Source organism: Emydura macquarii, unplaced genomic scaffold (genome assembly GCF_026122565.2).
Source record: "Emydura macquarii macquarii isolate MOO-44397 ecotype Brisbane River unplaced genomic scaffold, CSIRO-AGI_Emac_v2 contig_3470, whole genome shotgun sequence".
Classification (NCBI taxonomy): domain Eukaryota; kingdom Metazoa; phylum Chordata; order Testudines; family Chelidae; genus Emydura; species Emydura macquarii.
The window spans coordinates 9509079-9522051 of NW_027133607.1; the positions used below are offsets into that span (position 1 = coordinate 9509079).

The following is a 12973-nucleotide window of genomic DNA, read 5'->3' on the forward strand; positions in this document are numbered from 1 at the left end:
CGGGAGGCAAGGAACTGGTTAATGCGGGCGGCCACGCCAGGCTCCGTGTCTGAGGGGGGCGTCTCCTAGGCGGGGAGGGCTGTGCCACCCTGCGGTCCCGCAATGCCTAGATGCAGGGATCGCTTGCCCGGCACCAAAATGCAGCCATCTCTGGGGTGGGACGTGGCAGCTGGCTGACAGCCCCGCAGCAACGGAGGGTCCCTGCAGCGAAGGCAGGGGATGGGGGCAGCTGTAACGCCCGGGACCCCCCCCTCCCACCCACTGCTCCCCCCGCTTGGCTCGCCCGCCCCCCCCGGACCTACCAGCACGTGGAAGGGGCTGTTGGGGATCAGCTCGCCCCCGAAGCGGATGGTGATGACGTATTTGCCCGGCTCGGGGGCCGTGTAGTAGATGTCGAAGGTGCCGTCGTGATTCTCCACCACGTCGACGTCCAGCTCGGCCCCGTCCGGCGTGGACACCGTGCACGTCACCTTCCCTTTGCCCGCCGCCTTGGCGTCCACTGTGATGACCGTCTCCTCCCCGATCTGGATGGTGGGGCCCAGGCAGGCACCTGTGGGGGGGCGGAGGGATGGGGTCGGCCAGGCGGTAGCGAGCACCGGGGCCTGTGCCCCACGCTGTGCCCACGGGCAGGGCCAGCGCCCGGCCCGGCAGCCCTACCGGCACCAGCCTGGCCGAAGGGGGCTGACCCCTGGCGAGGGGTGGGGGGGGGCTGTTGTAGTGGCCGTGGCCAGCCACTAGAGGGAGCCGTGATCCCTGCCCTTATCCAGGGTATTACACCTGGCAGGTCTGGGGTTCAAATCCCGCCCCAGAAGTCGGGTTCACCCCAGCCCCCAGAGGCCCTGGCTCCAGGCCGCGTCTCCCCGTCTAGCCTGGCTGTGCAGGAAGGGGGGGAGGATCGGCCCAGCCCCCCGCCCCCGGGGCTCACGATGGCCAGGCCTGGCCCCCAGCCGCACAGAGCGGGACTTACCCAGTCCATGTCCCCCAATGGACACTGCGAAGAGAGGGGAGGAAAACGTGTGAGAACGAAGCCGGCCACGGGGCCGGGGGGGTCGGGGGCTGCGGGGCGGGAGTGAGGGGCACCGGCAGAGCCGGGGCAGGGGAGCCAGGGCTGGGCTAGCAGGGGGCCGGCGTGGGGGCTCCGCCCCAAGGGACAAGTGGGGTGCGGGGGGGCTGTGATCACACTCCAGTCCCAGGGCAGGCGGAAAGCCGGAGCTGGGGGAGAAGCAGGGTGGGGGCTGGAGGCCGCGTGGGGTGGGGCCGGAGGATGTGTGGGGCAGAGGCAGATGCTGGAGGCCGCGTGGGGCAAGGGAGCGGGAGCCGGAGAACGTGTGGGGCAGAGGCTGGAGGCTGCAGGGGGCCGGACCCACCTGTGAGCAGGCACTTGCTGGCGTCCCCGCTGGGCTGGGCGAGGGTGCGGAAGGGCGAGTAGGGGATCTCGTCGCCCCCGTACTTGATGGTGATGGTGTAGCGCCCCGCCAGGTCGGGCACGTAGGACACCGTGTAGGTGCCGTCGCCGTTGTCCCGGATGTTGGCCTTCTTGGGTTTGCCCTCGGGGTCCTGGCAGGGCACAGACGGGGTCACAGCTGCCCCCCCCCGGCGCCCCCGCCCCGGGCAGAGGGCAGAGCCTGGCCAGGGCGCCTCCCTTCTCCCAGGGGGTGGGGTCTGGGGATGGACCCTCCATCAGAGCCATGGGCCCCCCAGCCCGGCGCCCCCCATTGGAGCCATGGGCCCCCCAGCCCGGCACCCCCCATCGGAGCCATGGGCCCCCCAGCCTGGCGCCCCCCATCAGAGCCATGGGCCCCCCAGCCCGGCGCCCCCCATTGGAGCCATGGGCCCCCCAGCCCGGCGGCCCCCATTGGAGCCATGGCCCCAGCCCCCCAGCGTCCGGCGAGCAGGGCACCCCGGGTCGGTGCTGGGCACTCACCAGGATCTGGACGGTGAGCAGCCCCTCGCCGGCGTCACGGGCGTCGATGGTGAACTCCACGGGCAGGCTGGCGGGGATGCCCGCGGGGCTCAGGCCGGGCCCGCTGGCCCGCACCTTGCTGGCGTCGTGAGCCGGCAGCGCCTTGATCTTAAACGGGCTGGAAACGGAGAGGCCGGAGTGAGAGCCGGGCCGGGCCAGAACCGCCCCGGGAGGAGGGACGGTCCTAGCGGGGCCGCGGCCCAGCCAGAGCCGCAGGCTGGCGTGCGGGGCCGGGGCGGGCCGGGCACGGCTCCGGCAGGGACGAGGGACGGGCACAGCCTCGGTCTGAGGGTTCTCCGGCCCCGGCTCACCTGCGCGGCACCTCCTGGTCGGCGTACTTGACGGCCACGGCGTAGGGCCCGTCGCTGGCCGGGGTGTACCTCACCGTGTGCGTGCTGTCCCCGTTGTCACGCACCTCCACCGGCTCCGCCACACCTGCGGCAGAGGGGCTCAGTGTGGGGCGCCGGGGGCGGGGAGCACCCTGCCCACAGCCCTGGGGGCATGGGGAAGGGCCCTCCGGGGAGGGGGACCGCCCCAAGTCCCCCCACAAGCCATCCCATCCCCCGCCCCCCACGAGCCGCCCCACCCGTGAGCCGAGTTTGATGCCCCGGTCCGGTACCTGAGGGTCCGAGGACCTTCACCTCCAGGGGCGCCAGCCCGGCCTGGCTGCAGTCCACGGTGAAGGTCTGGGGCACGCGGGCCCGGACGCCGGCCCCCAGCCCGGGGCCCGAACACTTCACCTTGCTGGGATCCACCAGCGCCTTCACGGGCACGCGGAACGGGCTCCCTGCGGGGAGAAGGGTCACGCACCGGGGGGCACCGCAGCCAGTCCCCTCCTTCCCCCCAGTCACACCAACATCAGGGGGACGGGGACGGACCGCAAGCCCAAGGGGCCGCCAGCCCGGCCAACTCCGCCACGAAACCCCCCGCCCCGGATCAGAGCCACGGACCACGTGGCAGGACATGGAGGTGACCCCTCACCCTCCGGCCCAGTCGTGAGCCCAGCCCCCCGGCCCAGTGACCCTGTTTCCCGGCCCCGGCTGCGTCCCCCGGCCCGGGTCCTACCGGGGATGGGGCGCCCCCCGAAGCTGATGTTGACGTCGTAGGGGCCGGCGCTGAAGGGGATGTACTCCACGCTGCAGCTCCCATCCTTGTTATCCTTGCACGACATCTTCGCCTCCGAGGGCCCCTCAATCGCCAGGCCCAGCCCGCCGGTGCCCGCGCCCCTGCCAGGAGAGCCCCGGGCCGCTCAGAGCCCGCCCCAGCCCTGCCTCAGCCACGGGCCTGAGTAGAGGTCGTGGGGGAGAGGGGTGTCTGGGGCCATGGCTAGGAGTGCAGCCGGGTTGGACCGCACCGCCCCGTGGGAATGGTGCCAGGGAAGCCCCCGCCTTGCCCCAGGCCCCTGGTTATCTCCAGGGAGGCTGTTCTGAGCCGGGATGGTCTCATTAGCCCCAGGCTCCAACTTGCTAAGATCCTACTCGGTTCCTGGTTGCCAGTGGCAGGGAGTTCCACAGGCCGTTCCACTGGCCGTTACCCAGAATTGCCAGGCCGCAGGGCCCACCGGCAGTGCCGGGATGGTGTCTGCCCCCCCACCGGGCCAGGCCCGTCACCTCTTGGGGATCTCACGCCACGGGGTCTGGCACACGAAGCCGCCCCCCTCGTGGGGCAGGCAGGTGGGAGCCGAGTGGGAACGGGACCTGGGGAGCAGCACCCCCCCACCCCGGACCCCGGCGGGGGGAGGTACCTGGTCTCCACGGTGAAGCGGTTAGACTTGTTCACCAGCCCCCCCTCCAGGCCGGGGCCATAGGCGCGCACGCGGCTGGGATCGCAGCCCTCGGTCACGGCCACGCGGAACGGGCTTTTGGGGACGGGCACCTCGTCGTACGTCACCTCCACGCGGTGCAGGCCTGCCGCGCCAGACGGGGCGGGGGTCAGGGAGCTGCCCCTGCCCCGCCCTGGCCGCCCCCACCCCATCTGAGTTGCCCCCTGCCCCGTCCCAGCCATCCCCACCCCCAGGTCCAAACAGGGATCAGGAAACTCCACCCCAGCCCTCCCACCCCTATGTCAGCTGTTCCCACGGGGTGCTGCACTCCAGGCCCCACTGAGGTTTGGAGCCGGGGGGGTCCTGGTCCCTGCTCCCCTTCCCCATCCCCCCGCAGCCCAGGCTGCCCCACGGGGTACAGGGGCCCCCAGCACAGAGCTCCCAGCTCTCCCGACGGTGCCTTCCTCCTGCTCCTCCACGGATGGGCCAGCACCGAACCGGGCCAGCGAGAAACGGGATCAGATCAGAGTGGCCAGGGGACTCTGGAAAGCACCAGGAGCCAGGACACCTGGGTTCTAGCCCCCACTCAGGGAGGGGAGTGGGGTCTAGTGGTTAGAGCAGGGGGGGCTTGGGGCTAGGACTCCTGGATTCTAGTCCTAGCTCTGACCCGGAGAATGGCCTCAGGCCAGTTGCTGCCCCCCCTTTGTGCCTCAGTTTCCCTCTCAAAGACAGGGATAATGGCCTTGGCCCCTGCCATGCAGTGTTGTATGAACGTGTGGGGTTATGGCACGCTTCCCCCGAGGCAGGGGTGGGCGCCGGTGCCTGTGTGGCTGAGCCGTGGGGGCGCTGGGTGGGAGGGGCCGGGTCGGCAGGCCGGGCTCCTCACCGTCCTCGTAGGCGGTGTACTGGGCGCGGTAGGTCCCGTCGCCGTTGTCCGTGACGTAGGTGTCCGTCTTGGCGCCCGAGGGGTTAATGACGCGCGCCTTGACGTGGCTGCCGCCCGTCTTGGTGAGCGAGCGGGCGTCCACGGTGAACTCTGTGGTGACCTCCCGCAAGACGCCTGGCGGTGGGACAGACAGACAGACGGTGTCTGGGGATAACTAGACAGACAGACAGACAGACAGAGGGCATGTCTGGGGATAGCCAGACAGACAGACGGATGGATGGTGTCTGGGGATAGGTAGACGGACAGACAGACCGAGGGCGTGTCTGGGGATGGATAGTGTCACACGGGTTAGATGGGGGGGGATTTGTCATTGTGTAACATCAGTGTGTCAAAATCATAATAATCCCTGTGAGATTTGCCATGTCGGGCACGGTTAGACAGGATGTGATGCGCTGAGAAAGCTGGCGATGCGTATGTTCCTGTGTTCTGGCTGTAGTGGACGTTATGGACATATCCGATGTAGCTGTGTTTCAAACTGTGCTGGATAAGACACAGCCCAGGCAGAGGCGGCAGGACAATAGCCGCTTAATGGCCCATCAAAACCTTTACAGAAGCAAAGTGCTCAGGAGGAAACAAAAGGCAACCTGAAGAGTTCCCAGGATTGGCCCATGTGACGCTGGACTCCATTTTCGTTCTTGTAACATCCCACAAACAGCATGGCCAGGGCCAGGGGATAGATAAGGCCAAGCCACAGAAACCATTTTGTCTTTGTTTCTGTCCAGCTGCAGACACACACCTACCTCTGGATCTATTCATTGTGCAACTGAACCGAAGGACTAAGACCCATCCAGGTGTTGCAGTTTGTACAGTTCCTCTGGTACACATCCAACTCCACAATTCTCCCTGAAACCGGATGTCTATGGACCTACAATCATCTGTGTGTATCTGATTTGCTTTGACCCTTTAACATTTCTCTCATGGTTTCTTTCTTTCTTTTTGCAATAAAGCTTTAGTGTTAGTTACTAAAGGATTGGCTGGCAGCGTGGGATTTTAGGTAAGATCCAAACTTATATTGCTCTGGTGCTGTGGCTGACCCCTTGGGGTCAGAGGAAACCTTTTTAGCAAAGAGCAGAGAGTTTAAGTAACTGGTCTCTTTACTGGACCTTGTGCTGATTTGGGAGCCAGAGGCTGAAATGCAGTGACGGGGGCTGTGTGCATTTGTGGACTGGCTTCTGTGGGGATTCAGAAGCGCAGTTTGTGGCTGGTTGGGAAGTCTGGCTTCAGCGTCACCCACCAGTGCTGGGAGAATCTGCTCTGCTTTTACAGCCTGCCCTGCCCTTGGCATTATCAGGTGGCTGCCCTGGGCACGGACGGGTCACAGACAGATAGACAGACACACGGTGTCTGGGGATAACCAGTCTGGCAGATGGATGGATGGATGGATAGATAGGGTGTCTAGGGATAGCTAGACAGACAGACGGCGTCTGGGGATAGCCGGACAGACAGACAGACGGTGTCTGGGGATAGCCGGACAGACAGACAGGCAGGGATGAGCGGCCGGGGGACAGGAGTCTCACCTCGCGGCTCCACGCCGGGCCCGAAGACCTTGACGGCGCTGGTGTCGAGGGCGGGGTCGACATTGACGCGGGCGGGGAACTTGGGCACGGCGTGCCCCCCGTACTTGATGGTGATGGTGTAGGTGCCGGGGCAGGCCGGGCTGTAGGTGATGGCGTAGGTGCCGTCCCGGTTGTTCTGGATCACCACCTCAGCCTTGACGCCCGAGTCCGAGATGATCTCGATGGTGAGCTCGGCCTCGCCCGCCTTGGAGCAGTCCACCAGGAAGGTGGCGGCCTCGCCCGCCTTGCCGCGCTCCAGCCCGGGCCCGCTGGCCGTCACCTTGCTGGGGTCGAAGAGCGGCTTGATGTCCGCCTTGAAGGGCGAGCCGGGGATGTGCGCCTCGGCGAAGAGGATGTTGATGGCGTACTCGCCCGGCTCCGTCGGCAGGTAGGACACGGAGCACGAGCCGTCCCCGTTGTCCTGGCACTCGATCTTTGCCTCGCACGGGCCCTCCACCGTCAGGCCCAGCCCGCCCGTGCCCGCGCCCTTGGTGTCGATGGCAAAGGGGGCCGGCTTGCCCACGAAGCCGCCCTTCAGGCCTGGGCCGTAGGCGCACACCTGCAACGGGAGCGGGGCGCACGTCACTGGGGCGCCACTGCCAGCGCCGGCTTCTCTCCCCTCCGGCCACGAGGGGAGACCGAAAGGCTACCCGCTCCTGGGCGGGGACGCGCCTCCCTGCGTGCCAATGGTGGGGCACCCCAGATCCTGCCCCCCCACAAGGCAATCCCGGATCCAGCCCCGGGGATCAGGCTGGGAAGCTGCCTGGCATCTCCTTAGACGGGTGGGGCCCGCCTGTGACCCGTGGTGCCCGCTGCCCGCCTGGCACGGTTCCCCTTGCCCCGAGCACGGGGAGGGGGTGTCACTTCCCAGCCCGCATCCCCGCCGGCGTGCGTCGGATCAGGCCCACGCTCCGGTCTGTGAGAGATGGGGGCTCAGCCCCCCCCAGGGCAGCCCCAGCCCCAGTGCAGACAGGGGCTGACCCGGGGGGCGTCTCGCCCGTGTACGCTAGGCCCCTGGGGGTCACAGGGCGGCAGGAGATGGTTCCCGGCCCGTGGGCAACCCCCGCCGCTCACCTTGGACGGGTCCGGAGGCATCACCCCCTCCACGGCGAAGGGGCTGCCTGGCACGGGGTGCCCGTCGTAGGCCACGTCCACCTTGTAGGGCCCCTCCTCGGGGGGCATGTACTTGACGGTGTGGATCTCGTCGGTGGTGCCCGTCTGCACCTTGCAGGGGATGGGCCGGCGGGAGGGCGAGGTGATCTTCACGTCCACCTGGCCCTGGCCTCCGGCGCCGCGCGTGTTCACCGCGAACTCCTGGTCCTTGCCCACTTCCACCTCTGCGGGGCACGAGTGTCAGGGACACGGAGCCACGCCCCACGGAGCCGCCCACCCACGCCCCCGGTGCCACCCAACTGCCACGGGCCACGGGGCCACCCGCTCGCCTCCCACGCCCCCCCCCCGGTGCCACGCCTCCCCTGCCGCACGTCCTGGTGCCATCTCCCTCTCTACACACTGCTCCCGCAGGCCGTTCATTCACCGGCGCCTCCGCATCCTGCCCCTTCCCATTCACCCGGCCCCCAATCGTCCCCCTGCCGTTTTCCAGTCCCTCCCCGTCCATCCCCCGGGACTCTGGGTGCAGCCTCCCCCCGGCCCCACGGGGCCCTGCCCCACTCACTGGTGTTGAGTCCTTGCACTTTGACCTTGCTGAGGTCCAGGGGGGGTGCCACGCTGACGGGGAAGGGGCTCTTGGGCACGGGGTCGCCCCCGTACGTCACCGTCACGGTCAGAGTGCCCTGCCCGGGGAGAGCAACCGAGTCAGGGGCCGGGCCTGCGGGGGAGGGGGAGGGGCAGACGATGGGGGTGGGCCGGTCCCTCACCTGCTGCACGGCGGTGTACTTGACGGTGTAGGAGTAGTCGTGGTTGTCGATGATCTCGAAGTCCCGCACGGCCGGGCCCTTGGCCGCCCCGGCAAACTGCACGTCCGGCTTGGCTTTGCCGGCGCCCTTGGTGTGCACGGTGAAATGGGTGGGTTTGCCGACCTCCACTCCTGGAAAAAAGGGGGGGGGGGCGAGACGGCAGGTCACTCTCAGCCGCGGCTGCTGGCCCGAGGGGGGCTAGGCCCCTGGCTGGGGGTGGCACCCCAGCCTCCCGCCCTCCCGGATAACCCCTCACCTGTCCGGCTGAGCCCCGGCCCCTCAGCCTTCACCTTGCTGGCGTCGTGGGACGGATCCACCTTGATGCGGAAGGGGCTGGTGGGGATTTCCTAGGGGGGCACAGGAGAGAGGGGGCTGAGCGATGGAACCTGGGGCGGGGGGGGGCCAGATCCCCCGGAGGGCAAGGTGGGGGCAGAACCTCCCGCCCCTCATGCTGGAGCCCCGCCCCCGGCCTGCCTGGCAATTGCCCAGCACCAACATGCAGCCCCCTCTTGGGCGGCACGCAGCAGCTGAGATGGGGCGAGGGTCCCCGGCGCTGCCCTGGCCAGGCCCCTCTGTCCGCACAGACCTGTCCCCCCCCCGCCCGCCACACCTGCTGTCCACCACCCCGCCCCCAGGGCCCGCTCCTGAGCCTGGGAGAGCAGCACGCCCAGCCCTGAGTCTGCCCCACGGCCTCCCTCCCACCCCCCGAGGGCGATGGGGCACCACTGACAGAGTCACGCCCAGCATCCCCCGTGCCGGGCTGGGAGGTCAGAGGGAGAATTCTGCAGGGACCTTGAGCCGGTGACAATGGGGCCTCTGGGACGCTGGTCTGTGCCCCCGCCACCGGGCGGGACCCGGGCAGCTGGAGCTGAGCTAGCCCCAGGCGCCATTGGGCTGCCCTGGGCCCGGCGCCAGACCCATACCTGGCTAGGGAACAGCACCAGGCTGGCGTAGCGCCCGGCACCAGCCCCGTACCTGGTTGGCGAAGAGCACCATGATGGTGTAGCGCCCGGCGGCCGGCGGCAGGTACTTCACGGTGAACGTGTCGTTGTCGTTCTTGATGATGTCGAAGTCGATGTCGGCCTCCAGCGGCCCCACCACGCCGGGGGCGCACTTGATGCCGATGCTGACGTCCCCTGCAACACAGCCCGGGCGCCCCGCGTCACGGGGGAGCCAGCCAAGCCGCTGCGGGGTGGGGGGCAGCAGGAGGGCTGGCACGCAGCGGCCATCCGACCGCAGCCTGTTCCTGCTGAGCGGGACTGGATTCGAACCCCGGCCCCGGTGCCCGGAGCAGAACCGGCGGCCCGTGAGCCGGTGCCATCAGGCGGCCTGGCCGTGGAGGCCGCGTGTTGCCTGGTGGGGGTCATGGGGGAGCAGAGCCCCCCCCCTGCCGCCCGCCCCGGCCCCTCGGCTGGCCCTACCTTGCCCGGCCTCGCTGCAGTCCACGGTGAAGTAGGTGGGCTCGCTGGCCTTGAGCCCCGTCTTCTCCACGCCGGGGCCGTACACCTTCACCTTGTCCGGGTGGCTGCCCTCGCCCACGGCCACCTGCCAGGAGCAACGCGCCGTGTCCATGGGCTCTGGCCAGCCAGGGAGGAGCCCTCCACCCCCCCCCCCCCCGCAACCTCGGTGGGCGGGGAAGGACGCCGGGCCAGCTCCACGGGGAGGGGGAGCCATGCGGGGGGGGCTTGGACCCCCCACCGCCACCCCCAAATCCCGAGCCCCCTCGGCCGAGGGGCAGTGCTCTGCAATGACCTCCCACCAGGCCACCGCCACCCTCGGCGCGCCCCTGCTCGACGGCGCTCCCGGCCCCCCAGCGAGGGGCAGGGGGGTCACTCACCCGGAAGGGGCTCTTGGGCACGTTGACCCCGCCCCAGGAGATGATGATGGTGTGCTTGATGGCCTTGGCGGGCACGTAGACGCAGTGGAAGGTGTTGTCCCCGTTGTCTTTGATCTTGATGTCGATGGGGCAGCCCTCGGCGTCCTGCAGGTGCGAGGGGAGCTCAGCCGCGGGGCGAAGGTCACCTCCCTGCCCCACTCTGCGGGCCAGGAGACGCCCCCCCCATCCTCTGGTTCCCCCCGTTCCCCGGGGAGCCAGGCACCGCACAGGACAGGTCTGTGGCTGGCACCCCACTGGTGCCACGTGGTCTGGGGGATCCGGGACAAAACAGGTCGCATTGGATTGGATTTACGGCGTGTCTGGCTCAATGTCCCCACCCCTCCGCTGCCCCAGATCAGACCATGGGCCCATCTGGCCCGGTATCCTGCCTGCCGGCTGCTTCAGACCATGGGCCTGACGGATTTTACAGTAAAGATTTGATCATTTCCGAGTAAAAAGAATCCTAAATGAATCCAACTGTCTCTCCGGAGAGAAATCCCAGCCTTGACTAATAGGAGAACAGCGGTCGAGATGCAAGTAGGGATGTATCACTGACCACCTGTCCAGGATGGTGACAGCGGCTGTGAAATGCTCTGGGAGATGACAGGGGCTATAAAAATAGAAAACCCAGTAATAATGGGAGATTTCAACTCTCCCCATATTGACTGAGCACGTCACCGCGGGACGGGATACAGAGATAAAATGTCTTGACACCATAAATGTCTGTTTCTTGGAGCAGCTTGTCCTGGAAGCCGTGAGGGGAGAGGCAAGTCTTGATTTAGTCCTCAGTGGAGCACAGGATCTGGTCCAAGAGGTGAATATAACTGAACTGCTCAGGAATCGCGCCCAGAATAGAATTACATTTAACAGCTGTGGTCAGAGGGCCAAAAAAGTGCCACCAGGGCTAAACAACACAGTGAAAGAAGCAGAGGCAAAAAAAGGCATTGGCACTGAAATCCTGCTGAGGAAAATAGAAAGGAGCATAAACTCCGGCAAGTGAAGTGTAAGAGGATAATTAGGCAGGCCAAGAAAGAATTTGAAGAGCAACTAGCCAAAGACTCAAAAATTAACAGCAAAAAATACGTTTCAGTACGTCAGAAGCAGGAAGCTGCTAAACAATCAGCCAGGCCGCTGGACGATCGAGATGCCAGAGGGGCACTCAAGGAAGACAAGGCTATTGTGGAGACATTACATGAACTATTTGCATCAGTCTTCATGGCTGAGGGTGTGAGGGAGAGTCCCAAACCGGAGCCATTCTTTTTAGGTGACAAATCTGAGGAACTGTCCCAGGCTGAGGTGTCACTGGAGGAGGTTTTGGAACAAACTGATAAATTAAACAGTAATAAGTCACCAGGACCAGATGGGATCCACCCAAGAATGCTGAAGGAACTCAGATGTGAAATTGCAGGACTACTAATTGTGGCGTGTAACCTAGCATTTAAATCAGCACCAGATGACTGGAGGATCGCTCATGTGATGCCATTTATAAAAAAGGCTCCAGAGGCGACCCCAGCAATTACAGGCCAGTAAGCCTAATTTCAGTACCAGGCAAATTGGTTGAAACTATCGTGATGAACAGAATTATCAGACACACACATGAACATGATTCATTAAGGAAAAGTTAACATGATTTTTGTAAAGGAAAATCATGCTTCACCAATCTACTAGAATTCTTTGAGGAGGTCATCAAGCATGTGGACAAGGGTGATCCAGTGGATATAGTGTACTTGGACTTTTAGAAAGCCTTTGACAAGGTCCCTTATCTAAGCCTCTTAGTCAAAGTAAGCGATCGTGGCATAAGAGGGAAGGTCTCCTGGATCAGTAACTGGTTAAAAGATAGAAAACAAAGGGTAGGAATAAAGGGTTAGTTTCCACAGTGGAGAGAGGTAAATAGCAGGGTCCCCCAGGGGTCTGTCCTGACCTGTGCTGTTCAACACATTTATAAAAGATCTGGAAAAAGGGGTTAACAATGAAGTGGCAAAGTTTGCAGATGATACAAAAGTACTCAGGACAGATAAGTCCAAAGCAGCCTGCAAAAAGTTACAAAAGGGTCTCGCAAAACGGGGTGACTGGGTAACAAAAAGGCCGGTGAAATTCCATGTTGATAAACGCAAAGTAATGCACATTGGAAAACATAATCCCAACTCTACATATAAAATGATGGGGTCTATATTAGCTGCTACCACCCAAGAAAGAGATCTAGGAGGCCCCGTGGATAGGTCTCTGAAAACATCCAGTCGATGTGCAGCAGCAGCAACAACGCTAACAGAATGATAGGAACCATTAGGAAAAGGATGAGAGAGAAAATATCATAACGCCTCCATATAAATGCATGGAAAAGGTGCTGAGAAAGTTGATAAAAATAGTTAGGGGTGGGGAACAACTTCCATGTGGGGAGAGAGTAAACAGATTGGGGTTGTTCAGCTTGGAAGAGAGCCGACTAAGGGGGGTTATGACAGAGGACCAGGTTGCAGAAAGTGAATAGGGAAATGTCATTTACCCCTTCACATAACCCCAGAACCAGGAGTCACCCGATGAAATGAAGAGGCAGCAGGTTTCAAGCAAATGAAAGGAAGTCTTTCTTCACACAACACACAGTCAACCTGTGGAACTCCTTGCTAGAGGATGCTGTGAAGGCCAAAAATATAACTGGGTTCGGAAAAGAATTAGATACATCCATGGACGGTAGGTCCGTCAGTGGCTATTAGCCATGATAGTCAGGGATGCAACCCCATGCCCGGGGTGTCTCTAAACCTCTGACTGCAGGGGAGGGATCACTTGAGGATCACCTGTTCTGCTCCTTCCCTCTGAAGCACCTGGCGTTGGCCGCTGTCGGCAGACAGGACACTGGGCTGGATGGACCATTGGTCTGACCCAGTCTGGCCATTCTGATGTTCATCTCCCCTGGCCTCCCGCCCCCCTGCTGCACCAGATCAGCCCCTGGCTCCATCTAG

At 64.2% G+C, this 12973-nt stretch overlaps 1 protein-coding gene across 2 annotated transcripts in view; it reads right to left on the bottom strand.

The window, feature by feature from the left end:
- Positions 1-12973, bottom strand: part of FLNC (filamin C) — a 40840-nt gene that overhangs the window by 10756 nt on the left and 17111 nt on the right. For both annotated transcript variants that reach the window (XM_067534911.1, XM_067534912.1), the window contains exons 14-30: positions 9981-10124; positions 9565-9688; positions 9119-9279; positions 8400-8490; positions 8105-8274; positions 7903-8020; positions 7302-7564; positions 6189-6786; positions 4612-4785; positions 3708-3870; positions 3029-3189; positions 2583-2750; positions 2275-2398; positions 1925-2081; positions 1368-1557; positions 968-991; positions 303-550 (exon numbers count right to left, since the gene is read on the bottom strand). In XM_067534911.1, the coding sequence (XP_067391012.1) occupies positions 303-550; positions 968-991; positions 1368-1557; positions 1925-2081; positions 2275-2398; positions 2583-2750; positions 3029-3189; positions 3708-3870; positions 4612-4785; positions 6189-6786; positions 7302-7564; positions 7903-8020; positions 8105-8274; positions 8400-8490; positions 9119-9279; positions 9565-9688; positions 9981-10124 (3078 nt within the window). The remainder of the gene's footprint in view (positions 1-302; positions 551-967; positions 992-1367; positions 1558-1924; positions 2082-2274; positions 2399-2582; positions 2751-3028; positions 3190-3707; positions 3871-4611; positions 4786-6188; positions 6787-7301; positions 7565-7902; positions 8021-8104; positions 8275-8399; positions 8491-9118; positions 9280-9564; positions 9689-9980; positions 10125-12973) is intronic.